At 38.2% G+C, this 16,786-nt stretch overlaps 2 protein-coding genes across 7 annotated transcripts in view; one reads left to right on the forward strand and one right to left on the reverse strand.

The window, feature by feature from the left end:
• LOC127421197 (junction plakoglobin-like) overlaps positions 1 to 16,786 on the forward strand; it is a 98,217-nt gene that overhangs the window by 80,505 nt on the left and 926 nt on the right. For both annotated transcript variants that reach the window (XM_051664040.1, XM_051664041.1), the window contains exon 15: positions 16,423 to 16,574. In XM_051664040.1, coding sequence (XP_051520000.1) covers positions 16,423 to 16,559 — 137 coding nt within the window. In that variant the 3' untranslated portion in view covers positions 16,560 to 16,574. The remainder of the gene's footprint in view (positions 1 to 16,422; positions 16,575 to 16,786) is intronic.
• Positions 1,598 to 15,204, reverse strand: LOC127421196 (sterile alpha motif domain-containing protein 3-like). 5 transcript variants are annotated; one of them, XM_051664035.1, is made up of 7 exons: positions 14,977 to 15,204; positions 10,340 to 10,794; positions 10,095 to 10,159; positions 3,808 to 4,849; positions 3,565 to 3,720; positions 3,384 to 3,476; positions 1,598 to 2,407 (listed from the first exon to the last, which is right to left on the reverse strand). In XM_051664035.1, the coding sequence occupies exons 1-7, from the start codon at positions 15,155 to 15,157 to the stop codon at positions 2,111 to 2,113; spliced, it is 2,289 nt and encodes a 762-aa protein (XP_051519995.1). In that variant the 5' UTR covers positions 15,158 to 15,204; the 3' UTR covers positions 1,598 to 2,110. The 5 variants fall into 5 exon arrangements, 4 of the variants coding, with proteins under 4 accessions (XP_051519995.1, XP_051519997.1, XP_051519996.1 ...); XM_051664037.1 differs by having other exon boundaries at positions 10,340 to 10,837; positions 14,977 to 15,116; XM_051664036.1 differs by lacking the exon at positions 14,977 to 15,204 and adding an exon at positions 10,952 to 11,988.

The following is a 16,786-nucleotide window of genomic DNA, read 5'->3' on the forward strand; positions in this document are numbered from 1 at the left end:
CAGCACTAATTGTGTCTTCTTAAACTAGTTTCGTAGTGAATAAGCCGCAGATTTTTGTGCTTAAATACCACGTGCAAAAGTGTCAACTGTTTAGTGAATTCACCTGATTACATTTACATAAGAAAATATTTTTTTCTTGTTTGATTTTGAGGGTGAAATATGACCCATACATACAGGGGTGGACTGGGAAGAGAAATCGGCTTGGGATTTTACATAGCAACTGGCCCAAAAGTTGTGTGTATATGTGTGGGGGGGGGGGGGGGGGGGGTCGCTGTCCTTTTCTGCATATCGCTGCCCCCTTCGGCATATCGCGGCGCCGTTTTGTGGCCTGTTCTGCATAACGCGGCGGCTCATTACAGCTTATCGCGGCCCGTTTTGCGGCCGGCCCGCCCGGTTCCCCAATGGCCAGTCCGCCCCTGATCGGCCCCAAAGTGCATCAGTCCACTGGGAAAATGCCCGGTATGCCAGATTACCAATCCAGCCCTGCATACTTACGCTTTGTGAGAATCAGCTAGGACAAACACAAATAGCATCAAATTTTAAACCTTTAGCTGCCACTCAAGTTTTTGTGTGTGTGTGTGTGCATATTTTCTAAGGTAATATGAAAAATGTGTTATATTAGTTTTAAGGTTTTATAACACAAAAAAATATTGGGCTGGTTTAACAATGAAAAAATGGAGGCAACTATTTGCATCAGCCTTTTGAGTATTTTGAACTGAACCTATTTTTGTTTGACCTTTTGGCTTTTAGACATTTCATGTTTTCAACTTGTACTCTGAAAGGAATATTACGGACTCAATACAAGTTAAGCTCAATCGACAGCATTTGTTGCATAGTATTGATTACCACAAAAATAAATGTTGACTTGCCCCTTCTTTTCTTTAAAATAAAGCAAAAACCTGGGTTGCTGTGAGGCACTTGCAATGGAAGTGAACGGGGGCCAATTTTTGAATATTAAAATACTCACTTTTCTTTAAAGTATAGCCACAAGACAAACAATATGCATGTAAACATGATGTTAGTGTGATAAAATCAATTACTAACCTTTCTGTTTAAAGTTATAGCCAATTATACAACTTTGTTGCCTTGACGATGTATTGTTAACAAATCCTAAAACCCTAATATGACTGTAAATAATATATATATATATATATATGTATATATAAAAAACTTTACAGCTCAAATAATACACGAGTTTTAACTCAAGAATTAATGTAAGTGCTTTAATAAAATTATTAGCATCATTAGCCTCACTGTAATCTTGATTTTTACATTTTTGAAAGAAAAGGAGGGAAGAGTCAAAATAAAATCAAAATTATGCCACAAATGCTGTAATTTGTGCTTAACTTGTACTGAACCCGGAATAGTCCTTTAAGAAAAGCCAATGCAACTTAAATAAATTTAACGATCATAAGTTTTAATTAAGTTAATAAAATGGTAGTTATCTTGTCTGGAGTAATGTTTACTTATTTTTCTGACAAGCCACACAATTGTTTTAAGCTAGTAACACTTCATTTCCAAATGTATTCGATGTTCAAAGGTTCTAAATATTCCTTTTCTATAATAGACTCATGAAACAGTAAGCAGGTGTCTCAAATCAAATTGAAAACATTTATTTTACAGTGTTACAAATTTAATTGCAACATTACAACAGCTTTCAAGTCAAATAAATTTAGCCACATGTACCATGAAGAGGCCTGTAATTTTTAAGAAAAATAAAACCTATTAAACAAACACATACCTGTAACAAACAGGGGTACAAAGAATCAGGCCTGCTATCAAACTTGGTATACAAGAGGGCAGCAACAGTACATATTTCAACATGAATATTGGTCTTGATCTATTTAAAACAATAAACCTAAAACTGAATACAATACTTGTGTGTGTGTATAGTAAAATGTTAGAACAACATCAAATTAAATTACAGTATTACATCAGGAGCAAATCCAACTACTGAGTGTGCTACATCACAATTTCTTATCTTAACACAAATTAAATTAGGCCTCACTGAAATTAACACAACCTTCAACCAGAACACACTTAAAGTCTGAGAACAAATTTGAATTCTAAAAAAAGAATTGAGGCACATATGCAACAAAACCTAAACCTTTTAAGCAAGTAATTTGCATTTTAAAGTGTGAACCTTTGAAGACAGATTCCCTGCATCCAGCTCTAAAAAGACCTTCTGAAAAACTTCAAAGGTATACTTCAGTTCTTTAGGGTAGCTCAGGTTTAAAGCATAAATGAGTCCCATAAGGAAGGAACATGCTTGGGGTATGTCGGAAACACCAGTAAGCACCTCTGCTCCCTCAACGACTATGCCCACCGTGGGACTGTTGTCATCAGCAACTTTGCTGTTGACAAAAATCTTGAAGATCAGGGAAGTGAGGTCATCATCATTCAGATCCTGTGGAGTCAAAACAGTTTAAGATGATAAAGACCAACACAAAATGTAATAATAATTCAACAAAGAAGTTTCCATAGCCCTCCTAGCCTGCTTTAAAGAGCTGTTGAACAGGAAATTAAGTATGCATGTAATTAAATGTATTTAAATACTCTCCATCTATGTCATTACCAGGTTATAGTCCACATGTCCAGTAAAGTAGTCCATTGTTCCACAGTCCAGTTTAAGTGTTAAGCTTACTTTAAGACCACTAGGGCTGCGAATTGCCAGAGATCTTGCAATTTAGTTGACGATTCAATATGTATCACGATGTTAAAGTATTGCGATTCTTTAAGTATTGTGAGTTGATGTTACGATATATTTAGTTATATTCAGTGTTAACCCCTTTTTTTCTTAGAAAGAAATGTTTGTTGAAGAACAGTTGTGTCTGTCATTGGAACCCATGTATAGTTAGGCTGCATCATGCCCAGGTGACCCTGATCAGACACGTTTCATAAGGATATACTGATGAAAAACACTGCTTTAACAGGGTAAATAACAGATGTTCAACAAATAAAAAGGCATATTACTCCAGTAAACAGGAGTTAGATGTGATCTAGGAGCTTTATACAGCTTCATTTGTACACAAGTGGCGCTCTGAAGGCTGTAACATCAGTGCATTAAAGGACTAAACCTAAAGAATTAAAGAGTCTATCCATCATTGTATTAAGCATATTAAGCTAAACGTGCAATTTTTGTACTTAAATAAAAAATTCTCCTTTTTATCAGGGAAACGATTTAAAAATCGCTTGTCAAGAATCGCGATTTGTAATAGAGAATCATTTTTTTACCACTTCTAAAGACCACTGTGATCACAATAGATAAAACTTGTTAACTGCAGTTTCAAGACACTTTTAAACCTCAACAAAAATGTAGTGAGATTTCCAAAACAAGACAATGCCAAAACCTAACAGGAAAAAACACATCTACACAGTTTTACCTTGTACTCCTTTATCAGGTTTTCCACTTTCTCGCCAAGGTATGTGATGAGGCTACTGATAACAACGTGCCGCCTTCTATCAATGGTGTTGCTCTATCAAAAGAGCAAATCTGTATATTAAAAATTGTACTTTAATATACAACATTCAAACTTGATCCTTATTCGTACATTGATCATATACCATATAGAGCAAATCCATGGTCTTGCTGATTTTCCCTCCTGCCGCACCTCCCTTTTTTTGGAACATGTTCAGCAGCTTTGGGGTGTAGAGGTCTAATTTCTGCATGAACGTTGATTGCAGTCGGATTGTAGTAATCCTTTGGAATTCTTCTTCAATCTGAAATGAAACACAAATGGCATTGGGTATATGTGGCAGAGACATCTTTACGCTATATCATCACACTTTAAAATGGAGCAAACATACCTGTGAGGGCTGAAACAAAGCTGGCCATCTCGCTTTAAGATGAACCACAGGAAGGCTTTTTAAAATAATCTCTTTTCTGCGGTAAGAGAAGGTCTTTTGCATTTTCAGACATACAGTTTGGTTGTTGTCCCTCTTCTTAACCTCATTCAGAAGCTCCACACGCTCCTTTTCCAGGGTCTCATCAGTTTCACCATGGGGATGTGGTGGTAGGTAATTTACCTCTGCCTTCTTTGGTTTTTTAACGTTCTTGGCTGGAGTTCTCTCATCTATGGCTTTTCTCTTAATGCTGTTTGCATCAAGTTCGGGGCAACCTATGGACCTGATCTTTGCTCTGTAATTGCCCATCTTGTACTTAAGTCTGGTATTCCATCCATATAAGCCATTAAAGGATCCAGGCTCTTTAAGGCACGGGTGCTTTTGTACCAAGGCTTCGACAACCTGCTCCCTTTGAGCACTGGAAGGATATGCAGTGTACTCAAAAATGCTTTCAGCAAGTTTTTCTAGAATGTCAGATTTGACACTTGGATTGCTGAGCAAACTTCCATCTTTCATGTATGCCTCATTGCCAGCTTTAAGAATAAGCTCGGTGTCAAATGCAAAGCAAGGTACCTCAAATTGAGCGGGCCAAGGATGAGAACGTAGGGAAGAACTAGAAGTACTCTCAGGTGAGAATAACATGACTGGGTCTCGGGATCCCGATGAGCTGATGTATTCATTTGTCATAGTGGAGTAATGATCAGTTTCCTGGCCAATGGAACTTAAGCACTCCTGAAGAGTCATTGTCACTACAGGCTGGGGTTCTATGAAAACAACTTTGATTGTGTCTTTGTCTTTGATTTCATCAGTGTCCATCAAAGTAAAAAACTGACCCTCAAAATCAGAGTCCATAAAGTGTAGGCAGAAATCCCTGTCAAGCATGAATGTTTCTTGTACCACAAATTTCAGTTCAGGTACAGTTTGAGGAATTCCACGTGGCAAGACAAGCTTGTGGATTTTACCATCTATAATTACCCGTAGCCTGGCAGACATCTTGGCAGAGATCCTGTAAGAAGAATTATACAAACATTAGTTATTACTACAGGCATATACATTGCTGTGAAAAGTATTTGCCCCCATCCTGATTTCTACTGTTTTTGTATATATCTTATACTAAATTGTTTCAAACAAAATCTAACATAAAAGAAAAGCAATCTGAGTAAACACAAAATACAGCTTTTAAATGATAATGTTATTTATTGAAGCAAAAAAGTTATCCAATATCAACTGGGCCTGATTACTGCCAGCCCTGTTCAATCAAATCAACACCTAAATAGAACTTTTTCTGCAGCATGAATTTGGCTAAAAGGTCTCACCAAGTACACTATGCCAAGGTCGAAAGAAATTTCAGAAATGATGAGGAAAAAGGTGATTGAAATACGTCAGTCTGAGAAGGGTTAGCATGCTATTTCAAAGGCTCTGGGACTCCAAATAACCACAGTGAGAGCCATTATCTCCAAATGGAGAAAACTTGGCACAGTAGTGAACCTTCCCGGAAGTGGCCGACCTTCCAAAGTTCCTCCAAAAGCCCACTGACGACTCTTCCAGGAAGTCATAAAAAGCCAAGGACAACATCCAAGGAACTGCAGGGCTCACAATAAAGGTCACTGTTCATGACTCCACTATCAAGTCAAGTTATTTGTATAGCACTTTTCACAATACGTATCGTTTCAAAGCACCTTTATAGAAAATCGTGCATTAACAGAAAATGAAACTATAATATCTATAAAGTCTTTTTTAAGATTAAATATGATTGTAAATTGTTTATAAAAAATAAATAATTATATAATAGTTGTATTTAGAACCCCAGTGAGCAAGCCGAAGGCAACTGTGGCAAGGAACATCATAAGATGTTGGTTAACGGAGAAAAATATCCTTGGGAGAAACCAGGCTCACTGTGGGGGCCAGTTCCCCTCTGGCTAAACAGCATGAATATAATGTCAATATTAGTTATTTGTGTGCAGTACAAGTCATGGTTTAAAATTAGTAAACTAAGTAAGTGTTAAGGGCCAGTGTTTAAAAGATTTTGTATGAACTGTAAGATTAATGTTTAATGTTTTTGAAGTCCATTCTGGATTAACTGTTCACACAGATGCATTGTCCTTTGTTAGTTGGCTCATTAAGGCTTTTGTTGGCCTTAACTTTTGTTGATGTATTGATAGTCTGTGTATTCCATTTAAAGAGTGTAGTCTGTCATTAGACCAAGGTGATGCAGGCAGAGATCAGTTTCTGTGAGGTCTATCCTAAGTCCAAGGTTCAGGCAGTGGCATATGAAGTATCCCATGTCTTATGGTTGGAGTTGGCATCAGTTCATCCCCTGAAGTCCACTGTAATAGACTGAAGTGATGTCTGGCTGGCACCGGCTGCATTTAGTCATCATCACTCTGAGACATGTAGCAGTGGAGTCTGACACCAAGCAGGAACAGAGCTGAATCTGGCCAGCTCTAGTAACCTCAGGATATGAATCTCGAGGTTGAGACAGGGAAACAAATACAATAATATTAGCGTAATATTAGACATCCATGGAAGAGTGGTGAGGCGAAAACCACTGCTAACCCAGAAGAACATTAAGCTCGTCTGAATTTTGCCAAAACACACCTTGATAATCCGCAAACATTTTGGGAGAATGTTCTGTGGACTGATGAGTTGGAAGTGGAACTGTTTGGAAGACAGGTGTCCCATTACATCTGGCGTAAATCAAACACAGAATTCAACAAAAAAAACATCATACCTACAGTCCAGCATGGTGGTGGTAGTGTGATGGTGTAGGGATGCTTTGCTGCTTCAGGGCCAGGGCGACTTGCATTAATTAAGGTAAACATGAATTCTGGTCTAAGAAAATCCTAAAGGAGAACATCCGGCCATCAGTTAGTTTTTCCACATGGGTGATATAGGTGTTGGATAACTTTTTTGCTTCAATAAAAAAATATATATTTGAAAACTGTATTTTGTGTTTACTCAGGTTGCCTTTGTTTTATGTTATATCTTATTTGAAGATCTAAAACAATTTAGTATGAAAAATACATAAAAATAGAAGAAATCAGGAAGTGGGAAAATACTTTTTCACAGCTCTGTATACCAAACAAGTTAATCATGTATAATTTAGATAGTATAAAACCCTGGTCTAGTACAGTGGTTCTCAATTCTGGTCATGGAGTACAATAGCACTGCACATTTTGGATGTCACCCTTGTTTTACACATCCGATACAAATCCTCAGATTAATAGCAGAGAGCTGTGTACAAAATGTGTTATGTGTCCCCAGGACCAGTGTTGAGAACCTCTGATCTAGTGCATCAATTAAAATTATTTCCAAACAACTTGTCAGTGATTATTAGAATACCAGTTGTGTTAGAACAATGTGATGCTTCAGAGAATAAGTATCTGTCAATTCCTGATGCTCAAGTACGAGAATATTCTCTGTGGTGTCGTTCAAAACATCTTAGGTGCTCACTGTACCATGCATTTAAACACTTCACAATGAAAGCAGATTTGCTATGCACAATGATCATCAGTCTTATTTCGACAAAGTTGGGTAGTCCACCAGTGGACCAATAGGGTATTACAACAGAGTAAAGTCCCCGGTATACTTCATACGAAATTGAAGAAAGGGTAATTTCGAACAAAATCTCGCCAAAACGAAGGTGTTTTTGAGTTTGTTTTGGTGGTTCGTAACAGCTCGCCAGCGCAAACATTCAAGAAAACTTTGTACCGGCTGCTAAACACCTACTTTTGGCAATTGGTCCACATCATCTGTAGGTGTGACCTGGATCTCCACCTACTTTGAGGCCAACAGCAAATTCCCGTTCAGTCAGTTAAAATCAGTAAGTGTTTCCCAGAGGATTTTGTGAGACCCCCCCTCTAGGGGGGTCCGGGAGCATGCTCCCCCAGAAGAACTTTTTTTACATTTGAAAGTTAAATGCATCAATCTGATGCATTTTGAGAGCAAAATTAAGAGGCTAGATCTATGAAGAACTTTGTGCTCTTGTAAACAATTTTGTGCTCTAGTAGTAATTTAATAATAAACACATTGGTTGTATAGATATGAATGGTGATGACATGGCAAAAAAGTCACACCCACAAAGCATGGTAAACAAGATGAAGTTTAACGGAGCTCACACAAAATCATACATTTGAGCCATCAAAAAAAAAAAAAAAAAAAATTTAAACAAAAGTGGTTACCTGTGTTGAACTGGTTTATTATTATTATTTTTTTTAAATAGTTACGTTGTCAGATCCACTGTAAATAATGTTAACGTTAGATAATTAACTAACGTTAGCTAGCTAGATATAACATTACATAAGTTATACATTGTTTTTCACGACAAGACGCCGGATATGTCAGCTGGCATAAGCGAGGAGACTGACAGCTAACGTCGTTAGCTAACGTTAATCTAACGTTAGCATCAATGATAACTTCTGCAGTTACGCTATCTGTTTGCTGTCATACATTGATAATGATAAAATTGTGTTTGGACTAGTGGATACTGTAACGTTAGTTAACGTTACTTACCTCAAACTATGTTGTGTCCTCAAAATGCCTTGGTGTCTCGGATGCAGCCAGGTGGTTCCACTGCATGCATGTGTGTGTGTGTGTGAGCATGCGCAGGGGCGTGGTGACTGACTGGGAGTGAGAGATGCTTTGCCGGTGCAAAACACAACGTTATAGATCTTTTATGTTATTATGAAAAGTGTAAAAATGTTTTCGGCTCATTATGAAACTGTGGCGGGTCGCCACATTCTAGGTAATTAATGGGAAACACAGTCAGTCAAAATGAACACACCAGCGTGCAGAGTTATTAGCAAGCTGGTGCAAACTTACCTACATCTGTACGATCGTTTGTGTAGTCATTTTCAAAGAACATGTCGAGATTTTTTTTAACTAGTCTACAAAAGGAGTCAAATCTTCTCAAACACTCTTAAGTGCCAATTCACTCTGTTGTTTGATATACTGCTTCACTAATGTGCTGTCTGCAGCCGAAAGCCATTCACACATCTCATAGTATCAGTGTCATCACAAATTACAATAACAGTGTCACCAGTGCATATTATTGCCATGTATAGCATGTTAGCACAATGAATGCACTAGGTAAACATAACAAATTACAGATTTTTTACTGCATATCTATTACTGTAAATCATCATCAAGTGGTTAAAACAGCTTCTTTTACAAATCGCCTGTAAATTCTACTCAGAATGAGGCATGTAGTCGTTGTTAACAATGTCATATTAGTTAAGGTTTTACATGTAGTCTTGTGCGTCCTCATATTTACAGTAAATGCTCCTCTAAACGCCTCCCCCAGCGATGTGGCTGGTGTCTAAATGTTCACAAACAGTATATCGTTGCTCAGCTGTTTCAAACTTCTATTTTGGTATTGAGCGAAGAACTTTGCTGTGAGTATACCGGGGCCTTAACTTGTACCAAAGCAAGACACTGTACAGTATTTACCAAATGAACACAGGTCTCATCTGGATACATCTTTAAGACTGCCCTCTTGCTAAGATCTGGTGGATTTCCAGTCTAAACCTGATAATATTATAGTTTTTTTTTTTACACCAAAAGCAATGTGACAGACTTGGATTTTCCAAAGATTTTGCCACATATGCAAAGTGCTTGTCTTTTGTTCTGGGCTTAAATGAGCCAGTCCTTACCTCCTCCTGTACCTGGATATCTGCAACATGCTCCAAGCAGAATCTGCAGATATGTGATGCTGAAAAATGTTAACTTGTATTGAACCCGGAATATTCCTTATTAAATGTTTCTTTATTCTTGTTTTTGGTCAACAACTGACTGTCAAGAACAGAATTTTTTTATTCAATGACAAATGGGTTGCATGCATCTAGTCTTTGGAAGCATATTACACTCAAACCAAACTTTGACTCTCAACACCCAGTGAAAGGATCTCGGTGCTGATCTTTTTCACAACTATACAACTCATTTACATTTGGTGAACATTTACCAGCCACTGGCTAAAATAATCGCAGACATTTTTACTCGCACATGCCAGTGATTTACTCGTATTTTAGAGGGTTGAGTGAGTATAAAATCAATCTTGGGATTTAATAATTTTCAAGATCGTTCAAATAAAGATGTTTATAACGTATGGCAGGCAAAGGATTTGTGCTGTCTACACATGCTAGTAGCAGCACACTTTTGCAACTAGAAAAAGTCATAAAATCAGAATCAGGACATAAAACTCAAATCAGCACAGTTGAAGGGTTTCATAAACACTAAAGAATCTAAGACACTACCTCTCTCTAATTTGCGACCGCTCCATCCTATGCTGTGTCAACATCTCTTGATTTCTGTTGGGCAGCTGTAAAAGAATAAGACCCATCAGTTCACATTTATGGCAACAGGGGTCTTAGAAATAAGCTGTTACAAGTGGTGTCGATCTGTGGGAAATAGATGGACTACAAATATAATACTTTACTTTGAGAAAAGCTTTCAAATGAGATGGTGCTTAACAAGCAAACCTGAAAGTAGACAGACTTACTTCATGCGGTTGTGTCTTATGAGCAGGGGAGCCAATGTGGCTACCTTCTATTTTGATGCTGTTGCTGGATGCATCACTGTCTTCTGTATCATCTGATCTGTATCTTGTGAAGTGCTGTGCCTGACAGGCGCTACCAGTTTCAGGACTAGGCTCAGGTTCATTCTTAATCCGAGAAGCCTGATTGATGAAGGTAAAACCAGTCTCGCGGTTTTCCATCATGTGAGTTGCAACGTCTTTGCTGATTGTCTGATCATGGTCAACGTCCATACATGGCGATAAAGATGTGGACTCATTGCACACAGGCATCTGCACTCTATTCTCCTCCTGCTTTGTAAAGACCTTAAGTTTTACATGCATCTCTGTATCCTCCCTGTCATGTTCAGATCTCCACTGCTCTTCTGAAAATGTCTGGGTGTATTTCGGTGCTTGAGTCTCAGAGGTGCAGGGCTGTGTTTCTATAATGGGTTATAGAGAAACATTAGAAGGATGGTTGTGAACCTAAAAAAGCAAATAATATAAGGGGAGGATGAATAAGGCAAAAAATAATGAGCATTAAAGTTGTAGTATAAGATAGTTCACTCAAAAATGAAAATTCTCTCATCATTTACTCACCCTCATATCTTCCCAGATGTGTGTGACTAACGTTCTTCTGCTGAACACAAACGAAGATGTTTTGAAGAATATCTCAGCTCTGTTGGTCCATTCAGTGTAGGTGAATGGTGGCCAGAACTTGAAGCTCTAAAAATTACATAAAGGCAGCATAAAAGTAATCCATACGACTCAAGTGGTTTAATCCATGTCGTCTGAAGCGATATGATACGTGTGGTTGAGGTCTGCAACCCGACCCGATGGGTTTCGGGCTGGGTTCGGGTCAGTTTTTCAAGTTGGACTTTGGGTTTCTTCAGCATCTCGCACAGAACAGGCAATTTTTAAACACCGTGTCAAGTTAAAAATAACTTCAAATTTTCAAAAACATACACAGAGATACCTGTGCTCTGTTTCATTCTTTAACTGCGTCTAGACTATTTTTAGCACAGGTGTCACAAAGATTCAACTTTCTAAACAAGTTCAGGCTGTAAAGAGGGGAATGTTGCATAGTTTCATATTATTCCAGATTGTTCTGCACCAATCAAAGTTTCAGCGCATAAAAGGTAAGTCAATGCTAGTGTAATGAGGGGCTGCTGTGCCTTGTTAAATCTGTATGTTTACTGTTTCAATACTGTTACGAATGTTGCCTATATGCTTACATAAAATACAACCTATTGCAACAGTACTTGCTAGGAGAAGAAATGATAAAGATAGTGAGCGATTTCAGGTTCAGGTAGGGTTCGGGCTTAAAATCTGACGGTATTGTTCGGGCCAGGTAGGGTCAGGCCACATGGTCTCCGATACGGGTCTGGTTCGGGTTTCATTTTAAGGCCCGTGCAGACCTCTAACATGTGGGTGAGAAACAGATCAATATTTCAGTACTTTTTGTACAATAAATTCTCCTTCCTGGCCAGTAGGTGGCGATATGCACAAATAATGTGAATTGCCAAAAACAAAAGAAGAATGTGAAATTGAAAGTGGAGATTTAAAGGAAAAAAGGACTTAAATATTGATCTGTTTCTCACCCACACTTATCATATCGCTTCTGAAGACATGGATTAACAACCGGAGTCATATGGATTACTTTTATACAGCTTTTATGTGATTTTTGGAGCGTCAAAGTAGGGGTGTAATGATCCATCGATCTGGACAGATGCATCGAACCAATGACCAACGATCCAATATTATCGATACAATGCGTAAATATCGATATAGAATTTTTTTTAAGATGTACCTTTATTTTAATACTCTCATGTCAGCCTCGTCCTTACGCATTTCCGTCAGGCGATGAAGCAACCTTATTACATTCATTTGACTTCATGAGCGCTAAATATACTTTTCATGTGGGACACGGATGTGCGCAGGGTCTTTGAAGCCAAACTGTGCACTGCTATGAGTGCGCACGTGTCAACCGGGCACTCCTTAAAATGCGAGCTCTCGTGACAAACGCAGAGCGGCTCACATGCGCAATTCATTCGGGCTTCCATCGATATCATTGCGCATGCAACCCATTTTAATTTTACATGAGAATTTGCTATTTTAAAGTACCATGGAGCAGTTCAACAATCATGTGAAATGTCTTGACAACACCGACATTCTGAACAGCACTAACGAGGGAAAGAGAAACACCTGCTCAGCTCCAGCATCAGTTATAAGACTTTACACATCTACACCATACTACCATTTATCCCCGTTTACTGTAAAATAATTTTTCATACAACTGTGGAAGTTGTAGCCAAGAAAACCGCGGATAGCACGGATAGTTGGAAACAAGTCATGGGTATGTAAGTATTTCGAATTGGACTAAACTGACAAATAAGCTGTAATCAAACGATTGATGATCACTTGCGTGTAACTATTTTTTGTATTATTTATCTGTATAATTTTTTTCAACATCTGAAGTACCTTATTTTGTTTTGGATGTCCCAATGTGGATACAGAGAGCTGAATAAAATAATCAAATTATATTTTGGTTGCATTTGAATTTTTAATTGATTTGAAACATTTTATTGATTGTGTAAAATAGGCACATAATATCGATCGCAGGCCCCTGAATCGAATCATTTCACGGCAGACTTTGAAGTATCGGCAAATATTTGATCGCAGGCCAAGAGAATCGATTGAATGAATGAACGTTACATTGATATAGCACTTTTCTGACACTACACTCAAAGTGCTTTACACAGGGTATTCTCCTCAACCACTACCAGTGTGCAGCATCCACCTGGATGATGTGACGGCAGCCATATGGTGCGTTCAGACTAGAGGTGTCGAGAGCGTCAAATTGACCGGAAGTCATTCATTTTCTATGGCAGCCAGCGTCTCTCGGCGGCGAGAAGCGGCGCGTCCGTGGCCGGCGCATCTTTGCCGTTGTGGGCGTCAGAGGAAAGTTCAAGTGCGGGCAACATTATGCTAATGAGCTTTGATGCGGTTCGGCGGCAACCTATTGGAATATAGAGGTGCTCCGCTCTAGCAAAGTCTAGAGAACACAACAATGTAAACTTTGGTTCCCACCAAACAATAGTTCCGAAGACAAAATGGAGGAGAAACTAATTATTGCCGTGGCGGGTTTTCCTGTAATATACGATCTGTCCCTGTTTGCTTACAGGGATATAAATTTTAAAAAATGATGCGTGGACAAAGGTGTCTGAAATTGTTGGTGTGCCAGGTGAGTTGATGAAGTGGATATTATGGTTTATCTAATATTATAATATATTGCATGCTAATTTTGGCACCATGGCATGCAAAACCGTGCTGCCTGATCTATCGGTAACACATTTATACCATCAGTGTTTGTCTTTTTATATTTAATTACTTTCTGCCATCGATCGATTTCTTACTTTCACATTTAAAAGATTTCATGAGGATATACGCTACTTGTGATAGGTCGGCAAAAAGATACCGGTCGACATGTCTTGGTGTTTTGCAACCCCTTTAAATATAGTTTAAAAAAACCAAGCAAGCCATCTATTTCAACTATGTCAGATCGTCCACAAATCTTCAATAGCGTTGTTGGCAGAGCAGCCAGAGCAAATTTTTATGCTCTCACATCCTCTGGTCTGAACGCACAGATAGTGCGTCAGTACGCTCACCACACACCAGCTATTGGTGGAGAGAGCCAATTAATGGATGGGGATTAGTAGGAAGCCATGATTGATAAGGGACAATGGGGGTAATTTAGCCAGGACACTGGGGTTACACCCCTACTCTTTTTGAGAAGTGTCAGGATCTAGGTTTAATGTCTCATCCAAAGGATGGTGCCTTTTTACAGTATAGTGTTCCCATTACTATACTGGGGCATTAGGACCCACACAGACCACAGGGTGAGCACCCCCTGCTGGACTCCCTAATACCTCTTCCAGCAGCAACCTTGGTTTTTCCCAGAAGGTCTCCCATCCAGGTACTGACCAGGCTCAGCCCTGCTTAGCTTCAGTAGGCAACCAGTCTTGAACTACAGGGTGATATGGCTGCTGGCCATATCAGCCAATTGAAGATCACATCCTGATGAAACCCGATTTACACCACTACTTCAAAGTTTTGGTCACCATTCACCTGCATTGAATGCACCAACAGAGTATTTGTGTTCTGTAGAAGAAAGAAAGTCATACACATCTGGGATGGCATGAGGGTGAGGAAATGATGAGAGAATTTTCATTTTTGGGTGAACTGTCCCTTTAAGAATTCGGATGATAAAATGATGCTGTTTTTACTTTGATTGTATGTTATTTTACAAAACCTATGACAAAAATATGAAGTTTCCTATATGCTCAATAAGGTTTATTAAAATACAACACAAAATATTATTATTATTAAATATTATTAGTTGTATTACATTGACTTGATGTGATCTCAATGCGGTAAATCTAATACTAGGGCTAAAAGGGCTTGGGTTGGTTTAGTGAGCTAGGGTAAATGCAATAATGATTATGACTATTGAGATTTTGTTATGAATTGCTCATAAAAATCCAAACATAGAAGGAAAAAAAAAATACATATATATATATATATATATATATATATGAGCTTCGGATTTACGTGCTTTCACTAACCAGAATCACACCGAGCTCCAGCCTCCTGCAGTCGTCTCTTCAGCATCTCTATCTCCCGTCTGGAGCGACAAATCTCCTCATTATAGTCTGCAAATATGTCTTCAACCGCCTTAAAAATTTCCTGGGCGGCCAATGTTAACCTCTCTGTCAGAAAAACGTTTAAAACCTGCAATTTAGACATGGTGTGTTGTTGAAAGGTTACTGAGCTAACTGTTCCTTATTTGCCTTATTTCTTGCTGAGCTCGAAGATGATGAGCGCCACCTTCTGCTTTGGATGTGAACTGCATAAACAATAATGGTCTTGCAGGCTTTAAAGGGATAGTTTACCCAAAAAAAGAAAATTCTCTTATCATTTACTCACTCTCATGCCATCCCAGATGTGCATGACTTTCTTTATTCTGCAGAACACAAAGATTTTTAGAAGAATATCTCAGCTCTGTAGGTCCATACAATGTAACTGAATGGTAGCTAGAACTTTGAAGGCCCAAAAAGCACATAAAGGCAGAATAAAAGGAATCCATACAGCTCAAGTGGTTTAATCCATGTCTTCTGAAGTGATATAATATGTGTGGGTGAGAAACAGATCAATATTTAAGTCCTTAAGTTACATTTTTTTTTTTTTTGCTATTACCTCCTTTTCTTAAAAAGAAAAGAAAAAAAGAAAAAATCGAGGTGACAGTGAGGCAATGGGAGTGAATGGGGCCAATTTTTGGAGGGTTTAAAGGCAGAAATGTGAAGCTTATAATAAAAACAAAGTACTAACATTCATTGTTCTGTTAAAACTTGTGATTTATTTGAGCTGTGGAGTTGTTTAAATCTTTGTTTTTATGGTTGTTTTAGGGATTTAGGTTTTACGCATTACAACATAATGGCAACGAAGTTGTAAAATTGGATATAACTTTATACAGAAGAGTTTAATAAGCAATTTTATCACATTCAAATCATGTTAATATGCATATTGTGTACATCTTGTCGCTGTTCTTTTGAAACAGTGAGTATTATAACATTTGGCCACATTTACTTCCATTGTAAGTGCCGCACTGTAACCCAGATTTTTGATTTTTTAAAGAAAAGGAGGGGGAAGTCAAAATTATTTTTTGTGGTAATCAATATTATGCCACAAATGCAGTTGATTGAGCTCAACTTGTATTGAACCCGGAATATTCCTTTAACTCAGAATGTATTTTTAGTTCTAAATCTGATCTAACTCACTGCAAGTCCTTGACTTTGGGGTTTGAAACATTCTTACTGTACATAATAAGTAGCATAATGTAGCTTTCACATCATCTCTCCTGCCCTCCACCTGATCTGTTTCTATCGTACTGTCAAAAAAATTTACAATATTTAAAATGAGCCATTTATACATGTTTGATTAAGTCAAAACAATTCAAGCATTTTTTACAGATAAACACTGTAACTTAATTTTCCTCTCTCTGTCTCTTTAAGAGCTGGATGCAGTATACCCTCCATATGGTTACCCTGATATACCCATGGACTGTCTCCCACTGGACCCAGAGCTGCACGAGCAATACATGCCAGAAATGACCTATGACCCTCGACAGGTGTATCCAAATCCTCTTTAACAACACTGCCAGAAGGTCAGCTTGTACACTTTTTAATGGCGGACAGTTTTATAGCCACTAACTGTGGATTTACTCAATGTTTCTGGTTCTTAATTTTGTCAGCCCACTGATTCTTGAGATGTGAGACAAAATATGTCCCACCCTTATTTTTGAAAATCACAACATCTCCAGAATTCAATATGGCTACTTTATTTAATGCATGTGTGATATGCAAATATCTCTTCAAA

The sequence above is a fragment of the Myxocyprinus asiaticus genome, chromosome 30 (genome assembly GCF_019703515.2).
Source record: "Myxocyprinus asiaticus isolate MX2 ecotype Aquarium Trade chromosome 30, UBuf_Myxa_2, whole genome shotgun sequence".
Lineage (NCBI taxonomy): Eukaryota > Metazoa > Chordata > Actinopteri > Cypriniformes > Catostomidae > Myxocyprinus > Myxocyprinus asiaticus.

Excerpts from the sequence above, each read along its gene's own strand:
- LOC127421196 (XM_051664035.1), bottom strand. The coding sequence starts at position 15,157 with ATGTCTAAATTGCAGGTTTTAAACGTTTTTCTGACAGAGAGGTTAACA. Across the intron at positions 10,795-14,976 it reads TGGAGCTCGGTGTGATTCTG|AAACACAGCCCTGCACCTCT; the intron begins GTTAGTGAAAGC and ends AACCCATTATAG. Across the intron at positions 3,721-3,807 it reads CTTTGTTTCAGCCCTCACAG|ATTGAAGAAGAATTCCAAAG; the intron begins GTATGTTTGCTC and ends GTTTCATTTCAG.